Here is a 23778-nt window from a genome sequence, read left to right as displayed (position 1 = left end):
TGATGATGATGGTTCCGGCGTCGGTCGGCGGCTGTTGAGCTGCAGCTTGCGCGAGTTGGCTGTGACTGGCTCGGCCTGGCATGTCAGACGAGTGCCGAGGTCACGTGAGTGAGCTGCCTGTCCTTCCTGGAAATTCCAAACCCTAACCCGCGTATGGACGTGACGGTCTGCTGCTCAAACGCCCCTGAGCAACTTTCTCGTTTCGCGCAGTTTCCGGTGACATCAACATCCTCACAAACCTCATGATTACCGTCACCCAGCTCAAGAAAAAAAAAATAAATCACTCGCTGGTTTTGTTATCTAGCACTAATTCCTGTGGATACCTCAATCTGGCAAGACCGAAAAAGAACAAAAAAATCCTCGAATTCCGCCGTGCTTCATCTTTCGTTTCATCATATTCAGCCCGGTGATTCAGAAGCTGTGCCACGAAGGCGGCACACAGCGCCCACACCTCGTTAGATGTAATACATGGTGTCCTTGAGCCTGTCGTGGACCTTACGCCTGGACACGCTCGACTGCTCACTCGAAGCCAGGGACTGGACGTTTTCGAACAGCTCGCTCTTATGGATGCGCGCGCGGGCGGCGACCAGGTCGGCATAGTACGCTGGCGGGCAGATGCTGACGGCCTTGGTGGCGCGGCCGTACGCGTAGCACATGTTGTGCGTCAGCGTCTCGAGCGCGTCGGCGGCATTGGGCCCGAATTTGTGCCGGAAGATCTCGTCAAGCAGGACTGTGTAGTGGGCCGGACGAGCCGTGCCTGTGGTCCAGTTAGCTTTGTGAGCTGGCTACGATGTACTTGTCCGTACGGGAAGAAAAAGAAGGAAAGAAAGAAAGAAAGAAAAATACGATTACTCACCCTGGAGAGATGCGTGGGCCTGGAGGAAAAAGTCCCAGTAGCGTACATTGGTGACGCCGCGGTCGACGACGGTTCCCTCCTTCGGACTCTTGGACCTGGGGTGGATGTGGTTGCGGTCGGTTGGGTAGAACCGGGTCTGGTGCCGTTTTACCGACACTATGAGGGACAGGCGCGGCTGCGCGTTCGGTCTTGCTGGGTACGTCTCCTGGCAGGCCTGGCGAATGTTGGGCAGCTCCTTTTCAAGCACCATGCTGAACTGCCCCTCGGAAACACCATCACGGAAGATGACGATGTTCTCGGGCAGGCGATTGCTGTTGTGTTTCTGCCATAACCTGAGGCGGTCTTTGAAGTGAGCAATGAACTGGCCCTCGTCCGTCTTCCCTCCGACTTGCTCAACCCGGGATTTATTCTCCCAGGTCACGGCAGGCCACTGAGCGAGGCTGTTGTCAACACTGGCCACCAGACCAACCAGACTGGGCGCGTTATCGCCAGCGCCGCCGGGTAGGTTAGTAGGGTGAGTGACGTCGTAACCGACAAACATGGTTTTGTCCACCAGCCCGGTCTCGTCTCGGACCCTGTGGTTGATGCCGCCAAATTTCAGGTTCACCTTCAGACCGACATTGGCAAAGTACCCCATTTGTCCTTGTTCCTTGGTAAGCATTTCCTGCCGGACACAGACGGTAGTGATGCCGTATTCAACATCACCTAGCTTCTTGACGATGTTATACGTAGTGGCATCTTTGTCTGGAAGAAGTACTAGGATGAACTCCGGTTGAGGCTTCTGTTTGGAAATGGTTCGGAAGGCATTTCGCAAGTCTTCTTCGCTCGTGCCAGCCGTTTGGTAGCCGTTTGCGGGGACAGGTTGCATATTCATGTCGATGCCCATGTTGTTATTCAGGAATCGGGCAAAGCCTCCAACCGCAGATTTGATGGTCCCAAAATCGATGGGCGGGCGCGCTTTTCCGATTACGAGGAATGCCCAGTTTGCGATACGCCTTCCGGATTTGCAGACCTTGACCCCCTTCATGAGCCAGCCTCCATTCTCCGGAGTGACCCGCTCAATTGAGTTCCCTCTCAAGTAGCCGACAGCAGGAGGGGGGAGCTCGCGGCCTTTGACCGTGATGAGATGCTTGTCGACTGTGATGCCAAACTTATCCTTTTTACACCGTTAGCATACACATACCCATCTTTGGAATGAAGGCTGACCGATGGTCAGGAGAAAGGCGACTCACGAGCAGCATGTTGTTGTCCAGGGCCAGCAACTCCCTTGCCGACGTGGTGACCGACAGTGCGTTCTCGGGAGGTGGGCGGCATGCGAACCTGATCATTGCATCTTGCTCTTGGGGTGACAGCCTCGCCTTGAGCGGCTGACCAGGGAGTAGGGTGCAGAACTCGGCCAGGATATAGATCGGTTTGCCGGCTGTTCCGACATTGATTAACGGCAGACCAGGGTCCGCACGGATGCCGTATCCTAGGGGGAACATGTGGGATTAACAAGCCTGCTCGGTGACAATGTTGGGGGGAGGCTACTCACTGGCTTTGTAATAGTCTGACACCAGCACCATAGTATCAAAAGAGAGTCCAGGGGGTGGCTTCGCTCCAAGGTCCTTAGGCTTCCGGAGATAGAACCTTACCGTAGCCGGGGTCCCGAAACGAAACCCGCTCTCCGTGAATTCGGGCTTCTGGTCTTCATCCTTGCCATCCTTCGTGGTGGCCAAGCCCGCCATGCCTCGTTGAATCTTGAAGAACTCGCCTGGTCTCTCACCAGGAACCTTGCACTCGATGCGCGACTTGGCAAGGAACTTGTTCAAGCCGTCAAGGGTCCGCAAAGCGTGGTTGGGGCGCTGTTGCGGCAAGTGTAAGTTCGCGAGCCCACACTTTTGGAATAGCTCGTCTAACTTGACCGCTTTGCGAAACACAGCATGCGTAACGTTGGTGTTGAGCAGCAACCGGCCGGTTGCTGGGCGGACGCTCTGGACGTAGCCGCGCAAGATCTCGATCCGAGAGTCTGGTGGCATTGATGCCTGGTCTTTTCTTGCTTGGTCAATAGCAAAGAACCGGCTGCTGCCGATAGCAGCAGTGTTGAGGTTGGCTCTTGCGGTGTGACCCAACACTATGCCGAGTGCGTCAATCTCTTCGGGGAACTTGGGGAAGACGCCGTCGTTCTTGTCCTCGAGCGACCGCACGTAGTCCATCAAACCAGCGATGTTGATGGATGAGGGCCCGTCGAAGCGGACATACCAGGTCTCTGGGTTGCGCCCGGGTTCGGCGAGCTCGACCTGCATGAGCCCGTCTGGCGGGACCTGCAGCTTCTCCGTCGTCACGAGCTGCTGCTTGTACTCGGTCGCGATCGCGGGCTCGCCGGGCAGCCGGTCCAGGGCAAGTTTGATGACCTCGGACAGTTTCTTGCCCTTGGCCTCTCTGGCGTCCTTGGGAGCATTCGGTTGTTGCCCGCTGGCCTGCTTTGGCTTGCCCTTTGCCTTCTTGCTTGCGGATTCCTGCTGTTTGCTCAGGGCATCATCTTGCTCCTTTGTCAGCTTTTTGGAGATGACTCTGAGGTCGTACCGGTACACGGCGCCAAGCTTTAGGTTCACGTTGAAATAATTTGCCCAGAGGACGACAGGATTGCCGCCGGTGCCGAAGCCGGGTCGCTTAGGCATGGAGATGGTGCCGAGGGATAGGTCGGCCATCTTGGACTCCAGCTCACTAGCGCCGGTCGTCCGGGACTGGATTCCGTGCTTCTCGATCCAGCGGTCCTCGAGCTCCGTGACGGCAGCATCAGGGGCCGGAATGCTCGGGCCAGCACCACTGGAAGAAAGAATATTACCATCACGGAGCGGCGGTCGGGACTCTCCAGGAGCTCACTTACAGGAAGACATCTGGGCCGGAGCCACCATAGCCACCACGCCCTCCGCGGCCGCCACCTCCTCGACCTCCTCGAAAGTCACCGCGGCCACCACGTCCTCCACGAAACTCACCACCACCACCACCGCGACCGCCTCGGTAGCCGTCCCCGCCTCCGCGGCCGCCGCCCGGGTACCCACCACGGCCCCCTCCGCCGCGGAAGCCCTCGCCGGCTTGGCCGCCGCGACCGCCACGGCCGCCTCCTCTGCCGCCACCATAACCACGGCCACGGCTATCGGACATGGTGTTTCAGTGATGGGGCGTCTCAAAGAGAAGGTTGGATATGCTGAGCTCGCTGATTCTGGATGGCGCTATATCAAAAGAATGAAATAAGAGAGCAGAATAAGGAACAAAGGAAAAGGAAGAGGGACCGAGGGGGTGGTAGATTGATCGGCGTTGCAACTGTAGATATGATAATTGCTGTCGGCACTCCTCGGTGTGCCGACCAGCGATGGTTTGCACGCGGCGCTGTTTGCAGATCTTCCAAATGCCAACGATGCGGTTATTGATGAAGCTGGTGAGAGTACCTAGTAGGTAGGCAGCGTAGGTCTCTAAGGTAGTAGGTATGGTAAGGCCAGGTAGTTTGTGAAATGCCAGAGAGATTGCGGGCTGCACGCGCTAGTGACGCGTCAAGCAATGAGGGGAGTATGTGCGCGTTGCTATTACAAAGAGTTGCAACGAGCCATAGGGAAAGCGATGAGAATGGAAGGGGGTCGAGGCCAAAGATGTAAGAATGGCCAGGGCGGGAGAGGAGAAGAGGTCGAACTGTGCAAAGAGAAGAAGAGGGGGAGGGGGAGGGGGAGGCGGGGGGATGACGATGTAGTGAGGCCCGTGCTAAAATAGGTAGCTAAACTAGTTTGTGCAATGAGACGAAATTGTGACTGGCGGATTGCCCTGAGCCTTGAGTGACTGTTTGCTCGAGACGCGGTTTGGATGAAAATTGTAAGCGGCAAGCTCAGGAGAGCCTCAGCCGCTGTTGTTTTCCGACTTGGGAAAGTGTGGTGGACAGGACCAAGTATGGTTGCTGGGAAACCGTAGTACACTCCGTAAGATGCTTTACACACATTTAAATTCCTACTAGAAGAAACCCTTTGCAACCCCCCACCTATGTAAGGAGAAGAAGAAAAAGGAAGAAGGAATGGATGGATTGCTTTGATTGAGTCAGCCTTGTGAGGTGACCAACAAGAGACCAACAAGAGACCAACAAGAGATATGCTGAGTTCCATGCAGTGATTCAGGCATCAACAAGCCAACCCGCCTGCTACACCTGGCTTCAGTGCGTGTCCTTGGTGACACAAATGTAACCTACTCCGCAAGGTGGCGCCTCTACACTACCATGTAGAGCAACTGAGGTAGTGTATTTGATATCGCCTCTGTGGAAAAATGGTAGTGGAAAGGCTGGGACAGGGCAGAAGGAACCCTCTCTTTGCTCTGTAGTAATAGTAAAAGTAATTAGCACATACACTGCGCAGTCCACGGACACCTGCTGTGGAACCCTGGTGTCTTGGCAGGGAATGGGGGCGGCCAGCCGAGATTTCTTATCAGGACATGAATAGATGTAACACTGCTGTAGGCTACAGCTTTACATGTAGTACCAATACACCCGAGCTTATCTGAAGAGTTTGTGTAGATTTCAGAGCCCGAAACCCGGTTTTACCAAACCTGGGAAAGTACGCGGTTGAATTTCAGCATCGCGCTGGAGGAAGAGTGTGCTGCAGTACGTTCTGTAGTCTGCATGCACACGTCAAAGCAGGCATATCGCATACGCGAAGTGCTGCGGGCCTCATGTTCCAAGCCCGGTCGCCCAATATCCTTCCCTATTTACACTACTGCTCTCTGTTTTGCAACCCGAGGCTCTATTGTTGACCTTGCTCGGCGCGGCCGCGACCGGCATCACGCGCCTGCTTCCCCGGTAGTTATCTTGCGGCCTGCCAAGCACGAACCAGCAATAACTAACTATCGGGACCTCTTGTGTGTCTAACAGCACTGAACAAACGCAACGCAGGAGACACATTACACTATAACACCGACAATGAACACCTCATATGTGCAGTAGTTTGCTGGCCGACAATGGGCCTGGGTGGGTGGTTGCTCCTTAATTTTCTTTCTTTCTTTCTTTCTTTCTTTCTTTCTTTCTTTCTTTCTTTCTTTCTTTCTTTCTTTCTTTCTTTCTTTCTTTCTTTCTTTCTTTCTTTCTTTCTTTTCTTTCTTTCTTTCTTTTCTTTCTTTTCTTTCTTTCTTTTCTTTTCTTTCTTTCTTTCTTTCTTTCTTTTTTTTTTCGAATGATGTTTCGCCTGCCCACTCTCACAAGGCACCCAAAGAACCTGTCACGGTTGAACGCATTGAAATCGCTCTAGATCCCTTACGGAGCGCCGAGCTCTCACCACAACTTAGACCTCGCCAGCGAGACCTCGAGATGTCGTTGGAACCGTAACCTGGGTCTGGCCCGACGATACTCAGCTAGACATCAAGCCTTTGTGAGGCAAGAGGCTAGGTTATGTCTCTTCAAGCTCGGCGTGCCAGGCTCCGACTTGGTTGTCACCTGTTTATGTGGATTTTGGCGATAGTGTCAACAGATCTGTTGACTAGCGATGACATTCAGACCTCTATCTAGAAAGGGGTTCCCGTTTAACTCTACGCTGAGCGGTATCAGTCTCAAGAGGTCGGTCCGGGCAACATGTCACGTTCTATCCCCCCCCCCTCTTTTTCTGAGTACGTCGACGTCCTCGCCCTCCTAGCTCTCCATCTTTGTAACGCCATCTGCATTCTTCACTCTCAGAAAAGCCTTGTCGTCCTCGTCATCACTCTCCATCTTCACGTCCTCATGTTTCTTCACCTCGACATCCACCCAACATCCCGTCTGAGTGTCGTCTTTGCTCTCCGTTTTTGATCTCGTCTCTATTTCCCCCCTTCCCCCCCTTTTTTTTTTCGTAACACTCTCATCCGTCTTTATCTCGACCTTGACCCACCCGCCGTCTTTTGTTTCGGCGTCATCTTGGACCTCCGTCTTCACCTTGAAGAACCCATCTTCTTTGTCGTTATCGTTGTTTCCGCCGCGGTCCATCTCGCCGCCGGCATCATGGCGGGCGCAAAAGAGGGACGGCAGCCCCCGGGGGTCGTGGGGGCCGTGGCTGCGTTGCTGTTGCTGTTGCTGCCCGCGACGACGGGGCAGGGGACGCCCCGATTGCTGCTCCTCCAGTGGTCTGACAGGACGGACTACGTGGGTCCAACGATCACTAGATGCGGACTTTGAGCATTATGAGGAGCTACCCTTCACACCCAAGTGAGCAGTAGCAACAAGGGGTAAGCCTTGGTGTTTGGACAATGCTACAGGCAGATCCAAGGGCACGATATGGCAAGGAAAGCTCGAAAGCTTGGAACACCACGTTGAAAACCGATTTTTTTTTTGGCAAAGTTACTTACCTACCTGCCTAGTTGTCTAACGGCACTGTGTCCAAGGGGCTGATTTGTTGCAGCTGACGAACCCTGGATGCGTGAGTTGCAGTATACATTGAGCGACGCAACATGACTTCCGAGCGACGCATCATCATGCATCGGGACACTTGGTGCGTTCTTAGAGCACCGCAAAACATTGGGATGGGTCATCCAAACAAAGCTTGAGCATATGATATTGCAGCCAAAGCCACTTAGTTGACGGGCACCTCTGTCTCGACTCCTACGCCAATGCCCAAGACAAGACTCTCACAGCCCTTCACCAGCACTGGCAGGCAACTCTGGATGACGGCGTCGCCGTCACTCATGCATCTCGAAGGCCGGCTTGAAACCACACCGACAGCCGCGACGACCTCTTCTCCCGCAGCAACGCCTTCCTCGCCATACAGGCAGATACGCCACATGCTCCGTGCCCCGTATGCCCTGCAGATCCATGTTCTATCCTAGACCCTCTTCGATTCACATAAACCCGAGAAAAAGGGGGTCTTCATTGCAATGCATGTAGACAAGTCGGGTCGAGTAGAGTGTATTATATATTCCATATACCTGTCTGCGTCTACCTGGTTTTGGCTTGTTGGGCCAGTTGATGACCAACGACATCGGACGGAGCTACCTCGAACCCTCGGTGTGGCCGATCCTCTGCCGGGTGCCTCGTGCACCACAACCACCGTCGTTGAGGGGAGAGCCTCGTTGGATACCGTCGGCAAGATTCGAGTTGTCGGGTTGGGTCTCGCTTCGCTGGGCCAGGTCTCGGGCCTGCCCAATGCTGGCCATGGCGTGGACCAGATCGCGAGCACGCGGCGTGCACCCGTTTAGCTGACATGTGGCCGGATCGCGCCATGGCCCTTGCACTTCTCCCATTCGTCGCGCCGGAACCGGCTAAGATGCGTGGCTTGCTCAGAGCTCCTTCTTGCTCTCGTACGGCTTCCCGTCGGCCTTGGCCCTCTCCTTGTCCCGCTTAGCGTAGATGCTAGCGGTGAAGGGATTCTCGAACTGAATGGCCACCAGGTAGACGATCAGGACGTGCAGGGTAAGGAGGATGCCCGCCGGCTTTCCGTACAGAATGGCGCTGCCCAGGAAGCTCATGGTCGAGCCATAGTACATCGGGGCGTTGGTGATGTTGAACGGGAAACCCGTCACAATGTCATCCATCAGGATCCCGAAATAGTCGCCCAGGAAAGTTCCCGTGATGCCCAGCCGCCAGGTCGAGGAAATGACAAAGAGGTTGCCCACGCCCAACAGCGCGTACGCGGCGTACTGGGCGAGCGGGCCCTCGAGGGCGGGGTGCGACGGCTGGTCACGCAGGGCGCGCTCGTAGAGGAAGTCACGGAGGAGGCCGAGCGAGAAGATGGTTATGGCGAGGGCGTAGCATGCTCTTTGGCTGTTGCCACCGAAGGCACGAGTCAGGAACCTGGTGCGGTACTCTGCCAGCGAGTTAGACACCGGATATGGACCGGATCAAGGAGGGGGGAAGGGGGACGAACCTCTGCGGGCGACAATGCTACAGGACCAGTAGGTTAGCAGCGTCGTTCGCAGCCCATGGCCGTGATGACACTCACTTCCAAAAGGTCGGGTTAAAGGCGATGGAAGCGGCCGAGACTGCGGTGCGGTCAGCCAATTCCCCGGTTTGGCCCGACTGTATATCGACTTGTCGGGCCGGCATAGCTCTCGCTGCGACATACCATAGAAGCTCCGCTGATTGAAGTCGACGAACTCCAACAGCTCAGAGAGAGAGGCGGGGAGAGACATTTGGCCCAGATGCAGAATATGTATTTCGTGCAGAGCGTGAGAGCGTGGTGATGTAGCGTGGCACAAAGAGATGGCTCGACAGACGAAAACACAGATGCAGACCTCGGCCGAAGGAAGCTTTGGAAAATTCGCTAGACGGTGCGCGAGACGGTGTGCGGGACGTCATCGCAACCCCCATGCCCGAACATGGAAAGGCAGCGCAACCGGCAAAGCGAGCCCGAGCTGCCGCCTGGCCCCGCCCCACCAGCGGAAGGGAAGGTACCGGGGGACCAGGGGTAGTGTAGCTCTCCCCCTGCTTGCGGCGCCCAAGCTCCTGGAGTGTCGCATCTGCAAACGAATTCGCCCAATCGCATGACAAGAGACCACCTTGCAACGTTGAAACGGATCTACTACTAGTATGTACACAGTAATCTGTTCAACGGAGCCGTACTTCGTCCTCCGTACTCCGTACAATAGCGCTTTTTTATATTCTTTTATCTTTTTTATCTTCCTCCCTTCTTTTCATCTGATCCCTTTTTGTGCGGGCTTCAATTCGTCCATCCAAAGCCAATGAACCCAGCCAGACGGCCCAGTCAGCTCGTCGGCCGCGATGGCTCCTAAGAAAGCATCCTCGTCATCCAAAAAGAGCACCACCAAGGTGCCCGCCAACGACTCCTCCCCCACCATCTCCACCGCCACCTCCACATCCACCAAGGAATCCTTCGAGGCCGACCTGCGCGCTCTCGCCGCCAAAGCCCGCAACGAGACCTTTGCCAACCGCGCGCGCGCCCAGGCCCGCATCTACCTCTGGTCCGCCACCCTCCTCACCCTGCTTGCCCTCTCCTCAGTCGTATCCCAGCTCGCGCTGTCCCCGGTCTATGGCTCCATCCCGTCGGCGAGATGGCACGCGAAACTGCTCATGGCCGCCTGCTTCGTCGGCTGGTCGTCTAACCTGTTCCTCGACCGGACGCTGCCCTTCCGGCCGGAGCACCTGCTGCCCGTGATCGCGCTGTGGACGCCCGCGGTGCACTTCTTCCTGGGCTCGGTCAGCAGCTCGCTGACGGCGGCCTGGGGCCCGCTCGTGACGGAGGCGCTGACGCTGTTCCCGCTGGTCGGCCTGTCGGCCGCGTGCGTCGCCACCTCGCTGGACGGGGCGGACCTGTCGGCGCTGCCCGGGTGGCTGGCCGACGCCGCGCCGGGCTTGGGCTCGTACGCCTTCTTCAGGGCGGCCGAGAAGGTCTTGGGGGGTCTGGTGCAGCGTTTCGTGGGCAGGTCGCTGCTGACCACGAGGACGGGGCTGGAGGTGGTTCTGGGCGCCCTGTACGCGCTGGTCGCGCCGTCCAAACTGCTGCTGCTCGCCCTGCCGGCCGTCTTGCACACGGCGCTCTTCAACACGCACGTGCCGACCTCGACGGCGCTTGCGAGGCTCAACAGCGGCCTCGCGGAGACGGGATACGTGGTGCTGGATAGGGCCGAGTCGATCACAGGCTATGTCTCGGTCATCGACAGTCCCAAGGAGGGTTACCGCCTATTACGATGCGACCACAGCCTGCTGGGCGGCGAGTGGGTCAAGCTCATCGGGCAAGGGCGGCTCAAGGGTAATCAGGTGGCCGAGCCGGTCTACAGCGTGTTTGCCATGCTGGAGGCAGTCAGGCTGGTCAAGACGCCCGAGCCGATCGTTGACAGCGAGGCGAAGGCCCTCGTGATGTAAAGTCCCCCCCCCCCCCCCCCACGCGGTTCCCTCGGGATGTATGCTAATGGTCTCTCAGCGGACTCGGCGTTGGCACCACACCGGCTGCCCTCGTGGCCCACGGCATCGACACCACCGTGGTAGAGCTCGACCCCGTAGTGCACAAGTTCGCTTCCCAGTACTTCCACCTCCCTAGCAACCACACTGCCGTGATCGAAGACGCAGTCACCTACACCTCGCGGCAGGCGGCCGACGAGGCCGCACCCCGCTATGACTACATCATTCACGACGTGTTCACGGGCGGTGCCGAGCCCATTGCCCTCTTTACTTACGAGTTTCTGCAGGACCTGCACTCTCTTCTCAAACCCAACGGTGTGATCGCGATTGTAAGCACCCCCCCACCCCCCTCCCCCCCCCCAAAAAAAAAAACAACTGTCTTCCCTTTGCTTTTTCTGCCTCAATTCCCACGAACTACTACCAACTAACGTCAATGACAGAACTATGCCGGCGACTTTGCCCTGCCCCCTCCCCGCATCGTTGTCAACACGATCAGATCCATCTTCCCCGCGTGCCGCATCTTCCGCGAGCACCCGCGCGACGAAGAGCTGTTCGCCAAGTCCGGCGGCGACTTCACCAACATGGTCATCTTCTGCACCAAGCAGGCCGGCGGAAAGCTCGCGTTCCGCCTGCCGGGCGCGCGGGACCTGCTGAACAGCCCGTCGCGGGAGGCCTCCCTGCTGCCGCGGCACGAGGTGAAGGACGCGGACTTTCTCGCCGGCGAGGCGCAGGCGGGGGGCATCCTGAGGCGGAACGAGACGGACCGGCTGGAGAAGTGGCACGAGGTGAGCGCGGCTGGGCATTGGGCCGTCATGAGGACGGTGTTGCCGGATGCGGTCTGGGAAGCGTGGTGAGGGGTATGTGTACCGATGTACGTATGGGAGCGGGAAAAGGGCAGGAGTAATAGCCATGAATATGACGACACGTGCTGAGGGTGACTGACATATGAGGAGTTGATAAGAGGGGGGGCGCGGGTTATAGAGGGGACCGTAGATCCGGGAATGTGACGCCGAAAGAGGAACCCAGCAGCATAGAGAGGACAATGCCTACCGTACGTTGCAGGCTCAGCAACGTTCTACAGAGAAAAACTCGACCGCACTGGTAGGTAGGTCTACTTATCACCACGCGAACGAGCGACTTTTTTTCTTCCCCTCTTCCCTTTCCTGGTGTGGTGGTTGTTGCTGCTAGACGACTGACGACCCGGCTCGCCTCGTATACAACGTTTTTTTTTTTTTATTCTTTGGCTTTCTCGGCGGCAGCCTCCTTCTTTACCGCTTCCTTAGCAAACTCCTCGGCCTCTTTATTCGCTTCCACCCTCCATTCCTCCAGGTATCGGGGCACCTCGGTCACCCGGTTGTACCCCCCCGGAACCGGCTCGCCCATGACGGTATAGACGGGCACGACGCCGGTCCAGACGCGGTCCAGCAGCGCCTCGTCGGCGAGGTCGCCGCGCTCGTCGCTGGGGCCGCCCGAGCGGATCTTGGCGCTGCCCGCCGCGACGCGGACGCGCAGGAGGCCGGTGCTCTGCATCTCGGCCGCGTTGGGCGGGACGCGGGTGCGCGCCCAGCGGCCCGGCACGACGCCGTCGGTGACCAGCTCCATGGCGTAGAGCTTCTCGGCCGGGTCCGTCACGGGCACCGCGTGCCCGAAGAGCACCGCGCTGCGGTAGTTGTAGCTGTGCGAGTTGGGCGTCAGCGCCAGCACCAGCCCGTCCAGGTGCGACGCCGCCACCGTCACCGGCAAGCCGCCGCCGCCGCCGCCGCCGCCGCCCTCCATCTTGGTCCCGGTCTCGGTCTCGGTCTCGGTCGAGGCGGCGGAGCGGGCTGTCTTCATGATCCGAGAAGATACGTAGCTATATCAACATCGCAAATTTGTCCCGGCAAAGCGGGAAAGGGAACAGTCGATGTTAGTTAGGATGGGGTGGTAAATAAGCAGACAGACATATATATATATATGAGAGGGAGCGCTCCCGCTTGACCCTTGGGAGCAAACCGTGGGGGAAGAAGAATGACTCACCCGTGAAGGTAAAGATCCAGCACTTCACCCAGGTCCGCACTGGGCCGCGAGAACGAGCCCATCTTGCCGATCATAGGCAGGACGGCCGGAAAGGGGCTGTCGGGCGTCTGAAAGGAGACATGTAGGATGGGACATGAGTTCACGATCTGATGGATGGTCTCGAGGGAGTAATCCGCTGGGCAAAAGTGGAATCAGCGGCTGCTTCTCTCCATGGCTCCAAGGTGACCTTGCCCACCTCGCTCCTTGTGGCGGTTAACCTTGCTGTAGGGCTCGGTCGGGTATTGCAGCTCACGGAGAGGCATGGCGAAAATAAAGAGGGAAGGGGGGGGGGGAAGGGGGTGGAGGGTTGTTCTAGGGGCGCGGTGCAGCAACGAGGGGGAAACACGGATCAACCGTTGCGGTAAGACCTGCGGGTTTGGGCTGGAAAATGTGTCTGATTGAGTCCCTATATGTGATGTCGAATTGATGGCTTATGGTCTAATAAGAAGAAGCTGGTGAGTCAAGAAGTCACAGAGCCGGACAAGCAGTACCACATCTGTGATGCAGAGGAAGACCGGATTGGTCAACGCCCTCCGCAGGCATGGATAGCGTCTGCGAGATCACCCCCGCTTTGCGCGCCGATGCTGGCCGAGAGGATATACCGTACCGATTAATCGACTACAGAGTACGACGTCCGCGCCCTCCCGGTGACGAGTCGGGCATTCTCGGCCCGCTGAGAAAGGTGTTAGCGACCGGCTGAGCCCCGGTCCGATTCCGAGTCCACCATTGAAGTCCATGTTATCTAATTTGTTGCGAGGAAACTGAAAACACAGCTTGCAATGCCATCTAGCACCGGCGGCTGAATGCGCGGCTGGAACTGACTCCAGCAGTTAGACGACCTTTCTCCATACTTCGCCCGTCGCGGCTGTTGGCGATCGAGGTTACCTGAGACGCTCCACTGCGTTTGGGACTTGCGGAAGGAGTTGAAGGCGCGATTCAGAGATGCCAGGTAGGAACCGACAACGTACGGGAAAGCACCTTGTCAAGCCGTGTCTTTTCACCTCGCAGCCGAGATCTCCTGCCTCGAGCTAATCTTTGCCGTCTGGTGAGAACTCGGCGCGAACTATTTGGTGGGACGAGGTTGCCCAGGCGAAACCGATGTTTACGGAGCACCTGCTGCGTGATTGAGTGCGTTTCAAATGCAAGGCGCCCAATTGGCGTGTTCAATTAGTTACTTACCTAAGGGGTACCTTGGGCAGTAAAACCGCTGCATGCGAAAGCGGAAAACAGAGAGGGGTTTTGGCGCACGGATAAGGTAACCGCAGCGGTACCACAGCACCGCAAACACCACAGCGCTTGCAGCGCACATTCCCAAGATGAGGTCCACCAAAGTACATACGTATATACATACATACCTAATAAACGAGTTCTTACGCTACTTCTCGCTACACTACAGAGTAGAACCTCGACGTTCGCAGCGGCAAGTCTCGTCCGTACGTCGTCGATTGAAGTGTGATGCACACTGCAACTCATCGCCAGCGCCGACGCGCTTGAATAAAAAGCCACCGCGTTGCAAACTGCCCGACTGTGGTATTCTCGGATGGTCACAGTGGCAATTGGAGTGTTCTTGGGCGACCATCCGACGAGAAGACTGTTTCAGTCGGTGTGGTTGCAAATTCGCTTTTTGCTCCATCCGCCGCCAACCTCGCCGGAGTACTCTACTGTACATACATACATACGGACAAACACTCTTTCGCCTCCCGGTCTATCGTCTGATTACTTGGACGCCCCCGTGCGAGTCGTAACCACCGTTACTCGCCTGCGGCCAGAAACCCATTCGGACGACAAGCATCGCATCGAGACAAGGGACGAAGAAAAGTGCCTTTCTTTTAATACACAACCTCGATGCGAGTCTACACAGTAAAGTGGTGCCCACCCAGTCGAGTGCCCGGAGTGGCAGTACACTACTGTGTAGGGAAAAGTTCTCGCGGCAGTCCGTGCGAGATGTAACACCTGAAGTTTCAAGTGAAACACCACGACGGGGGTGTCGATGCAACCGAACCGAAGCCCATGTCCCCTTCAGCCTTGCACGCCATCCAATCGGCGGCCTCGCCTCGTCGGCGCATGAACCTTGAGAGCAGGGTTCCTGTTTGAGCGATCGACCGCCTATCCTGTCTGGGCCAGAGCCTCATCAGGGGAGACGGCCATTGGGATGGATTCGGTTCGGCGTTATGGCAGCACCCTGCAGCTGTCACGATGCTCCCCTAACCTACACTAGGGTACGGAGTATGTACGGATCCGTACCTCCCAAGCCTCTCTGGCGCCACGGCCCGGACCCCTTTCTCCACAAGAGGACCGCCCGCTCGTTCACGACTCGTTGCGGCACGCACGCGAACCCGTCCTCGGGCTACTGCGTAGTCTGGCGCTCTCGACTCTCGAGATTCTCCTTCTCACCTCTTCTCTTCCTTGGTGGTAGGTCATGGCAGCGGCCGTATGATCGCAACATCACGGTGTGGCCGGCGGGAACCTTCCACTATGATACGCTCCTTTTATTGCTGATATCTTCTTTTCCTTTCTTTTTTTTTTTTTTAATTTGCCCTTCATTGACTGGGCTGGTTTCCCTGTTTCTCTTCTTCTTCTTCTCTCGTTCCCTCCCGTGATCCGCTCGGAGCCGGCGCCAACATGGCGGTCGAGGGTGCCACCCAGGCCCTCATCGCGGCATTCTTCTTGTGAGTAACTATACCCCTTCATTGCCAAGCGCAGTCAGACCTGCAATGAACGGCCGTCTCTGACCTACCTCGGTGACCCCAGCGGGATTGTGCTGAACGCGGCGTCTGCTGCCCTCGTTCTCTTCGTCAAAGGGTACGGCCTCTCCGCGGTATTCCGGGACAGCCAGAGGCTGGTCCTCGTTCTTTTCCTTCTCAGCGCAGCCCTGTGGGCTCAGACCGACTTCATTACGATTCTCCTTGACATCACGGCGTCGAACGTGCCCTGTCAGGTCGGCATCATCTTCGCCACCGTGTTCGACCAGCTTGCCAGGTTCTCGGTCGAGCAATTCCTTCTATGGGCCCTCAATCTCGACAATGGAGCAAAGCTCTCCCTCATGCAGTTGATCCCCCAGGTTTTGGTCCTGGCTAGGTTCCTCGCTGGGGCCGTCTTCATCGGCTTTATCAGGCCCCAGACCGATGACTTCTGCGTCGCCACTACGTCAGCCCTCCCTGTCGGAATCCTTGTCACCGCTCTAGACGGCGCAATCATCTCGCTCCTCATCATCAGGGCCTACTCGGCAGGAGGAGCCGCGAAAGATGACCAGTATGGCAAGGGTGTCACGGCCGACCGAGCCAGAGCGCTAATGGCCGTGCTGCTGGGCTTGGTATTCTGGACAGGGGTACATCTGGATACAGTTCCGCCTTCACGCCTACACGATTGCTGACGGGGGAATATATAGACCAGCGTGCCCATGCTGCTCGGCCTAGCAACTTTAGCTTTGGCAACCAGAACCGCTCTGCCGGCCGGTGGTCTGCTTATAGTGATCAGTACGTTACTTCCCTTGGGCGTCCCGTGTCGGGTGCAGGCTAACAGGATTCGTAGTCTTCGTGGCTGGTGGCGCGGATACTCTGCTCGCCTCCCGGAAAGCGAGCTCTCATCCTCCCGAGGCGCCGTCGCCAAGACGCATCAATATTAGCCGCGATGTCTCAACCTCCGACACCGACTACCCCCCGACACGCTTCGAAGATCTCAAGGAAGCAGCCCTGCGTTCTTCCAGGACGTTTGTCAATCCCAGAGAGGCCCCGAAAGTCAAGGACGAGACCGGCATTATGTTCGCCACTGAAGCGGAAAGGATTCGTGCTATGCCCAAGACAGGCTTGGTTGACTTTGGAAAAGGAAAGATAGCCATTAGTCACCCGATTCTCCTGCAAAATGGTGACCAGAATCCTGCCACCAGAATAGCCTTGATGGGTCTGGAAGAGGCCGCGGCGGCGGAAAAGGAGAGGAGAGCCCGTGCTCTCCAGGATGAAAGCGCGAGGGTGGGCGTCCGCGCTGCAGCGCGCTCAAACGGCATGGCACCGGAGGAGGCGTTGAAGCGGGGAATCAGTCTGAAGAGGAAAGAGGTTGCCTCCGCATCTATCCGGGAGACTCTGTTCCCAGGGACCCTTCCGCCCGGAGAAGGCGGGGCCGTGGCGCGAACAACGTCCGCCCAGCCCTCTCCAGGCGGGGAAGAGACTCGCCGGAGGTCACCACGGCCGTCGCTCCAGGAGGAGTCAGCACATGCACGCCCAGCATTCCCAGCGAAGGCCGAAGAGGCTCTCGAGACAAACCCTCAGTCTCGGCTCAGCCGGCCATTGACCTCGCAGCAGCCTCTCCTAAGGCCGAATATCCGCCCCTCAAGAACGCTGCCCCCGTCCCCGCCAACGCCGCCTCCCGAGCCAACAAAGACGCCTCTCCAGAGACGGCCCACCATTGGTCTCCCGTCAAACCCAAGGGCGCAGGGCGTCAAGGTCGCCGAAGAGCCGGGATCCCAACACCGGACCATTCTGTTCCTCAACAACATCCAATACAATGACCCGTCAACGGTCGAGGCTATCATCAAAACCGCCGGGAATCCTTCCTCTAAGCCCAGTTTCCCCGCAGCGAAGCCCCCAAGCCCACAATCCGTCGTCAACCGTCCCAGACCCATTCCACGGAAACCCGCGGACTCGCCAGCTGAGTTCAGCCCCGCCTTTGGTCACAGGCGAACTAGATCCAGCGGATCCCTTATGGGAAGGAAGTCTCGGCTTGCTTCGTCTCCTGGCAGCCCGACAGCGCTTCCACCTCTCCCCCCTCTGCCAGTACGGAGCGCAACGGTGGCGTCCCGGCCTCACCCCAACAATACCAAGAGCATGACGGTTGAGGAAAAGGTCACTCTGTTCTTCCCGAACCCACCTAGTGCAACGGCGAGCAAGCGGCGATCGTCCGTCCCCGAGGTGCCCCGTGTTCCCGCATTCTATCTCGGTACGGGCACCTCGCCGACTAAGCAGCAGCACGGCCAGCGGGCTTCCAACCAGACAACCAAGACGTCTACTGGGTCTGAGAGCGTTTCTGACGTGGAAGAGATCCAGCGAAGGTCCGGAAAGACGCTGTTGAAAAATGCCGGCGAAGCCGGAAGTGCTTGGCTCCGCGCGTTTGGCGGCAACGACGGTGCCAACTCAAGCGACGAATCGCAGCCGAAGCAAGCAGACGGGAAACGCGGGTCATCTCCCGTCTTGCCGCCGCCAGCTCAGCCACGCGTGTCCGCTTGGACGGAGACGACCTACGACAACTCTGATGACGAGGGGACGAACTGGAGCTCTATCAACACTCCAGAGGTTGCAATCGGCGTCCCCGTCGTGCGGAGGATTGGTCTCCCCGCATCAATCCGGATGCCCAAGCGCCAGGACACGAGGGAATCCCAACTTTCCCACGCCACCGACAGCCGCAGCCGGGAGACCTTGCCAATCATGCTCAATGCGTCATCTGCCCAGCAGGCCGACGCACAAGGTTCGCCCGCCTCGGAGGCCGAGGCGCCTGTCGCAACACCCCAGCTGCCCACATGGCATCACCGGGTGGGCGACCAATGCCCGACTTTCTCGGTCAGGAAGACGGAAACCAAGGCTAGGAAGATGCCTCCTCCCGCGCCGCTGCCGCTGCACACCATTTCGACAAGGAAGATCATTGCTATCCACCAAGCAGAGCCGTCTCCGCTCGAATCGCCAGCAGAGGCTATCCGCCAGATTCGGGCACAACTGAGGAAACTTGACGACCTCCCACAGACCACTCCGGAGAGTGCGTCGCGACGCATGGAGCTGCTCAAGGATCTTGAGCGAGAAATGGGTCAGCAGGCGGAGCATTGGGAAGAGATCAAGCATGATATGGGCCGGGATTCCATGTCCACCATGCAGTCTCTCTCGCCGACGGTTCGGGATTCGCGACACACGTCTGTTGCCAGCGCCCTCGACGTTGCCCGGGCGTCAGCACAGCGCAGCACAGATCTAGAACACTGGGCTTCGCAGGAGGCTCAGATGCAACGGGACAACAATCTCGAGGCCCTCAAGATCCCCGAGGCATCGGTACGAGATTCGCCAAGCCCGAAGCTGAGCAAGTGGCAGAAGCGGTTGACGGAGGCTCAAATGGATTACATGGACGCCAAGCTCCTCACCGCAAGCAACGCCGCTTTCACACAGCTGTCCAAGGCTCAGCTGGCTAGCCCTACTCCTCCAGACTCTGACGATTCCGAGCTCCCGCCTCTTCCGATTCTCGATGAGGGGATTCCGGCTCAGCAGCCAGCCGAGGAGCCAACAAAACACGTCTCGCTGTGGAAGCCGGCACCAAAGGTGGCGGCTGCGCCAACTGGTCTTCTCTGGACAGCTCCTTCGAGGCCCGCACCGGAACCCGAGGCGCCGCTCCCTGGTCTCTCGCTCCGGCCTGCGCAGAGGAAAGAATTGCCGCCCCTCCAGATCGAGAGCAGGCAGCTCTGGCGCAAGCCGTACGACACCGCCAACCGCACAACATCGGGCCTTTGGCGCCCACTTTGGGCTTCAGCAGCTCCGCCTGCCGAGCCACTGGCGCGTGTGTCTTCCAAGTCGGGCTCCGCCTCGCGGAAGCCCCCGCGTCCTGTCACTCAACGGCCTCCCCGTCGTAACAAGCGCGTGACGCTGCTGCCCGATATTCTCGAAAGCCCAGAGCCGCTCCCGGACAAGCGCGGAACTCTCGGTATCTTCCAGTTCCCCTGGGGCGAGAAGTCAGACACGGCAAGCATCCAGCCGCGCCAGAGCATGTACATGGCCATGCCTGGGACCATGACCTCGGGCGGTCCGTCCGGCGCTATGGCCGGTCGTACGGGGCAGTGGGCGCCCACCGACTACTCGTCCTCGTTCTTCGACGAGTACGACAACGACGACGACCGGGATGTTGTGGATATGGACTCCTACGAGGAGGACAGCGATGATGAGTTTGACGACTCTACTCTCTGGGAGATCGCCAGTCTCCTGAGGACCGATTCCGTACCCTCGAGGGACAGCTTGTTCCCGCCATCATTCGAGCCTGTCGTGGACAGCGATCCGGACGAGCTGAGCTCGGACGAGGAAGAAGAGTCCATCTTCATCGGCTTGGACGCGTCCCTGGAAGTTCTCTCGGAGCAGCAGCGCGACTCGGCTACTCTCGAGAGCTCTACCCTCCTGGTGCTCAAGGATGCCCTGGAGTCCAAGACACCGCCCCGGCCCGCTGTCAGCGTCGGCCTGCCTGCCCTTCCCAAAGCATCTCTGGACAGCCGCGAGGTCCCTGTTACGTCCGATTCGACACCGACTCCTGAGCTGTCCACGATGGCACGCCACACGACCGAAGTTCAAGAGATTAAGACCGCGAACGAGCAATGCTCAACTGGGTTGTGGATCCCACCAAGCCCTGCATCTAGCCCTCCTGCGCGGGACGGCTTGTTTGTGCTTGGGCGCAACCCATCCGACTACCGTAGCACCTCGGAGGAGCCTGCTGCCTTGGTTATCCGTCGGGCGCCACGCCCCGTCGACCAAAGACCACTGGAGCGCCTAGCGTCGACAAAACTCTGGGCTGCCGAAGATGCCGTGAACAAGCGCGAGCGGAATTGGATTCTCGGCGAGCAGCCAATGCTTAAGGCAAGAAAGGCTTGGCGACCACACTTCACCCGCGAAGACTGGCAGGCCGCTCTTCGTGAGGCGATTCAAGCAAGCCGCCCTGTCACCAGGAAGCCCAGACGGATAGCCGCCACCAAGGCCGAGTGGGAAGCCGCGCTCCAAGAAGCTGTCTTCCTCTCGACTACTCGGCTTCCCTTCGACTCATCCACGCGCCACCCCGTCTTCGCGGCCGCCTCCCTGACCGCCCGCACTGAGTTGTTCCATCCGGCCGCGACGGGCTACACGTACGACATTGCTGCCGTTCACCCGGTCTTCTTCGGCTCTCTGGCCATAACCTGCCCTCAAGAAGCCGTTCATCCGGCCATGTCCGCTCACGCGGAGAAAATTCTCCTCCTCCAGCAGTGCTCTGAGACGCACCAAAGCTCGGGTTCGCAGGGTTACAGCGCTAGCCACGGCCAGACTGAGACTGAGGAGGATATCCGTTCGAGCGATCAGCATCAACACCTGCAAGAGGAGAAGGATGAGGGAGTGAATGAGGTGCAGACGTCAAGCTACGCGCCATCGCCGATCCCGACAGCTCTGGAGTCAGCATCAAGTTACGAACATGATATGATTCAAGCGCGGACTGAGGCACTCGAGCAGGAGCGGCTGTTCGTGGAACGCGCGGTGCACAAGGAATACCGCCGGCGGACGAGCATGGCTCCTCCTGCCGCTATCGTGGAGCAGCAGCCTTCGATGACAGCGGAGGGTCTGGCAGGAGTAGAGATGGTGCAGGAGCTGCAGCGGCGGTTGAGTCTGCGGATTCGGCAGTCGCTAGTTTTTGTTCACCCGGCGCCGGTTCCTGTTAGCGAGGAGCCGAAGGAGACGCCGACGGCTGAGAGCAAGGAGGTTCGTGCTGTCTCGCCGGGCTTGCGGGAGCCTGTCCGGGATCGTCAAGGCGAACAGCTCCTCCTCTGGAAGCCCCGCGTGCCTGCTGCTATGGGCTTGTCAACCGGGTTGTGGTCGGCGAACTCTGAGCACAACCAACCCGTAACTGCTCCTTCGGTGGAGGAAGACGCGTACGCCGCCTCCCAGCGAGCACAGCGACGAAGGACGCTGCAGAAGAAGCAGCGCACGCAAGAAGTCCTGGCACAAATGCCCCTTGTCGACTTCACCGGGATGGGTCTTTGGGTGAGCTGGACGCAGGCGCTTACGACGAGAACAATGGACTGGCTGCACAGCGCTTGTGTCTCGGGGCCGAATGGAGCGGCGTCAACCAGCGCACAGAAGCTCTGGACCACTCCTGCGCGCTCGGTGGCTAGCTCCGCGCCAAATGGACTCTGGACGGCACCTAGGACAACTGACCGTCCGTCTCCCGGCCTGTTCCTGTCCGAGGACGTGTCTGCCGCCCCGCAATGGACGATACGATATCACCGTCGACGCCAAGAAACGTCCGCCTACGTCGATGAGGTGCAGCACGGTGCAGAATTGTGGTCTCAGAAGAGCAGCAGCGTTGTCTCTCGAGGGCTGAGGACTAAGCATGACTGGTTGCACAGCACGTGTGTGCCGAAGGCGACGGTGCCCGAGGCTAGGCGCGAGAAGGAGCGGCTCTGGACCGCTCCCCTTCGTTCCCATGTCACCGCCTCGCAGACCGGTCTCTGGGAGACGTCCACGGCCGGTGGCAGATCCCCTGTCTCGTCCTTGCCAGAAGACAACAACACTTTGGCATGCTCCCACGGCGCCTGGAGCGGGAGCCCACGCCGGCAACTGGATATGTCTACACAGCCCATCGAGATAGACTTGGGCGCGGCGGAGCTGTGGACTCGAAAGAACAGTCCTGCCTCTCTGGGATCGATGGACAGACGGGACTGGCTGCACACCGCGTGCCTCTCGGTCTCGGTCTCGGCCTCGGCCTCGGCCCCGGCCGCGCCCGCGCCCGCGTCCACGCCTTCACCGGCCCCGACAAGCGGCTATCCGAGCAAGCAACTCCTCTGGACCCGGCCCAGCAGCAGCAGCAGCAGCACGACCACCCGCTCCGGTCTCTCGACCGGCCTGTGGACCGCGCCGACAACCACTTCTGCGCGTCCGTCCGTGTCGTCGTCGTCGGCGGCGGCGGCGATGGTGGTGGACGAGGAGGACGGCGTCGCGGCCGCGGCGCGGGCGCGCAGGAGGAAGGCGATGCAGGAGCTGCAGGAGCTGCAGGAGATGCAGGAGGTGCTGGCGCGGATCGCGGCGGTGGAGCGTGGGGTGGATCCGTCTGTCCACTTTCCGGGCATGAAGATGTGGACGGCGCCGAGGGCTGCTGTCGCTGCTGATGCTGCTGCTGCTGCTGACGAGGTCGGTAGCGGCAAGGCGGGTGGAAGGGATTGGCTGCATAGTTTGTGCGTGCGGCCGACGGAGGGCGGTCGTGTTGAGGTGTTTGGTTAGGTTAGGCTATGTATGTATTGTAGGTAGAAAAAAAAGGGGGGGTTCTGGATACCCTCAGCTGTATATTGTAATATACCTCACCTTTGTAAGGCTCGCAGGCGTAGTTTTGCGGCTTCTCTCTTCTTTTTGTTTTTTTATTCTCTCTCTCTCTCTCCCCCTCCGTCCCTCCCTCCCTCCCTCTCTCTCTTATTCTTTTTTGACCCTGAATTTATGTCACGTTACCAAGGAGTATTGTGCCAATGTGTCTTGGTTATCCGGTACTCTGTACGTTCCATACGTCGCAAGCATCCCTCATCCCGTGAGTTGAGTTAGTGGTGTGTTATTCCCCTTTTTTTCTTCATTCCGGATGTGACGCCAATTCACTACGGAGCAATAATTGCCGGGTTTTCTCGCCACCTCTCTGCGCGGCGAGAAGAAAGTTGAAGGATGCTTGACGAGAGGAATTGATTGAGTAATCGGTGGTGTGTTACGGGCATGAGAGTCTTTTTTTAAATGAGTGATCTCTAATGGAGAAGTCATGCCATTTACCATTTTCAAGGGCCTGGACTGTCAAAATCCTTGTTAACGACTGCTACCGTAGTACAGTATAGATTGCTTAATTATATAGCAGTTCGTATTGGGGCATTCGGCGAGAAGTTGTTGGTGCAAATCATCTGCAGGGCTGTAACTCGTTCTTCCGAACCCGCGAGAACAGGCCGAGCTACGTCCGTGGGTTCAAGCACGACTAAAGTAGGCCGGCAGGTCTCTGAAGTTGTTGGTCGAATTTGTTCGCATCGAGAGGATCCAGCAATGACAAAAGGTCGGGGCAGATGATGCGGCTCGTACCGCCCACCCTAACCTTACCGGGCCTTAGCTAAGCCACATCTGTACTGTGACGAGCGCGCAGAGGAGTGGTTTCCATCTTGCAACTTGCCAGATGATAATTACAGCATCGGCCGAGGAAAGAGCGCTGCTTTGTAAAATAATAATTATCTTGGTCAGAGAGGCACCTCAGGCAAAAAAAGATAACGGCTGGCCCGGTCTATCTCCGCGGGTGTTCCCAAGGAGGAAGCGACGAGGAATTC

At 58.2% G+C, this 23778-nt stretch overlaps 6 protein-coding genes across 6 annotated transcripts; 2 read left to right on the top strand and 4 right to left on the bottom strand.

Moving 5' to 3' along the window:
• Positions 1–432: 432 nt before the first annotated feature.
• On the bottom strand, positions 433–4132 carry MYCTH_2306810 (uncharacterized protein). Its single transcript, XM_003664176.1, has 5 exons — positions 3726–4132; positions 2391–3664; positions 2089–2327; positions 857–2012; positions 433–757 (listed from the first exon to the last, which is right to left on the bottom strand). Exons 1-5 carry the CDS (start codon positions 4001–4003, stop codon positions 456–458), a joined length of 3249 nt encoding a protein of 1082 aa, XP_003664224.1. The 5' UTR covers positions 4004–4132; the 3' UTR covers positions 433–455.
• Positions 4133–7729: 3597 nt separating this feature from the next.
• MYCTH_2094032 (uncharacterized protein) lies at positions 7730–9011 on the bottom strand. Its single transcript, XM_003664175.1, has 4 exons — positions 8896–9011; positions 8773–8812; positions 8698–8714; positions 7730–8637 (listed from the first exon to the last, which is right to left on the bottom strand). Exons 1-4 carry the CDS (start codon positions 8960–8962, stop codon positions 8111–8113), a joined length of 651 nt encoding a protein of 216 aa, XP_003664223.1. The 5' UTR covers positions 8963–9011; the 3' UTR covers positions 7730–8110.
• Positions 9012–9341: 330 nt separating this feature from the next.
• On the top strand, positions 9342–11847 carry MYCTH_2306804 (uncharacterized protein). Its single transcript, XM_003664174.1, has 3 exons — positions 9342–10648; positions 10711–11017; positions 11129–11847. The coding sequence occupies exons 1-3, from the start codon at positions 9552–9554 to the stop codon at positions 11540–11542; spliced, it is 1818 nt and encodes a 605-aa protein (XP_003664222.1). The 5' UTR covers positions 9342–9551; the 3' UTR covers positions 11543–11847.
• Position 11848: 1 nt separating this feature from the next.
• On the bottom strand, positions 11849–12541 carry MYCTH_2306802 (uncharacterized protein). The gene has a single exon (XM_003664173.1). The coding sequence runs from the start codon at positions 12519–12521 to the stop codon at positions 11922–11924; it is 600 nt and encodes a 199-aa protein (XP_003664221.1). The 5' UTR covers positions 12522–12541; the 3' UTR covers positions 11849–11921.
• Positions 12542–12700: 159 nt separating this feature from the next.
• On the bottom strand, positions 12701–13006 carry MYCTH_2128027 (uncharacterized protein; the record flags this gene model as incomplete). Its single annotated transcript, XM_003664172.1, has 2 exons — positions 12701–12879; positions 12940–13006. 2 exons carry the CDS (start codon positions 13004–13006, stop codon positions 12701–12703), a joined length of 246 nt encoding a protein of 81 aa, XP_003664220.1.
• A 2114-nt stretch (positions 13007–15120) lies between these two features.
• Positions 15121–22882, top strand: MYCTH_2306800 (uncharacterized protein). Its single transcript, XM_003664171.1, has 4 exons — positions 15121–15412; positions 15495–16071; positions 16132–16219; positions 16275–22882. The coding sequence occupies exons 1-4, from the start codon at positions 15366–15368 to the stop codon at positions 22712–22714; spliced, it is 7152 nt and encodes a 2383-aa protein (XP_003664219.1). The 5' UTR covers positions 15121–15365; the 3' UTR covers positions 22715–22882.
• Positions 22883–23778: the final 896 nt, after the last annotated feature.

The sequence above is a fragment of the Thermothelomyces thermophilus genome, chromosome 4 (assembly GCF_000226095.1).
Source record: "Thermothelomyces thermophilus ATCC 42464 chromosome 4, complete sequence".
Lineage (NCBI taxonomy): Eukaryota > Fungi > Ascomycota > Sordariomycetes > Sordariales > Chaetomiaceae > Thermothelomyces > Thermothelomyces thermophilus.
Note: the sequence above shows the minus strand (reverse complement) of the source record. Positions and strands in the feature narration are given on the sequence as shown.

What these genes read in the sequence shown, in the direction of transcription:
- MYCTH_2306810 (XM_003664176.1), bottom strand. Translation starts at nt 4,003, where the DNA reads ATGTCCGATAGCCGTGGCCGTGGTTATGGTGGCGGCAGAGGAGGCGGC. An exon ending in TCCGGCCCAGATGTCTTCCT is followed by an intron (nt 3,665 to 3,725) that starts GTAAGTGAGCTC and finishes TCTTTCTTCCAG; the next exon opens with TGGTGCTGGCCCGAGCATTC. An exon ending in GTCAGACTATTACAAAGCCA is followed by an intron (nt 2,328 to 2,390) that starts GTGAGTAGCCTC and finishes TGTTCCCCCTAG; the next exon opens with GATACGGCATCCGTGCGGAC.
- MYCTH_2094032 (XM_003664175.1), bottom strand. Translation starts at nt 8,962, where the DNA reads ATGTCTCTCCCCGCCTCTCTCTCTGAGCTGTTGGAGTTCGTCGACTTC. An exon ending in CAATCAGCGGAGCTTCTATG is followed by an intron (nt 8,813 to 8,895) that starts GTATGTCGCAGC and finishes ACCGCACCGCAG; the next exon opens with TCTCGGCCGCTTCCATCGCC.
- MYCTH_2306804 (XM_003664174.1), top strand. Translation starts at nt 9,552, where the DNA reads ATGGCTCCTAAGAAAGCATCCTCGTCATCCAAAAAGAGCACCACCAAG. An exon ending in GAGGCGAAGGCCCTCGTGAT is followed by an intron (nt 10,649 to 10,710) that starts GTAAAGTCCCCC and finishes ATGGTCTCTCAG; the next exon opens with CGGACTCGGCGTTGGCACCA. An exon ending in CCAACGGTGTGATCGCGATT is followed by an intron (nt 11,018 to 11,128) that starts GTAAGCACCCCC and finishes CGTCAATGACAG; the next exon opens with AACTATGCCGGCGACTTTGC.
- MYCTH_2306802 (XM_003664173.1), bottom strand. Translation starts at nt 12,521, where the DNA reads ATGAAGACAGCCCGCTCCGCCGCCTCGACCGAGACCGAGACCGAGACC.
- MYCTH_2306800 (XM_003664171.1), top strand. Translation starts at nt 15,366, where the DNA reads ATGGCGGTCGAGGGTGCCACCCAGGCCCTCATCGCGGCATTCTTCTT. An exon ending in GCTTGGTATTCTGGACAGGG is followed by an intron (nt 16,072 to 16,131) that starts GTACATCTGGAT and finishes GGGAATATATAG; the next exon opens with ACCAGCGTGCCCATGCTGCT. An exon ending in TGGTCTGCTTATAGTGATCA is followed by an intron (nt 16,220 to 16,274) that starts GTACGTTACTTC and finishes CAGGATTCGTAG; the next exon opens with TCTTCGTGGCTGGTGGCGCG.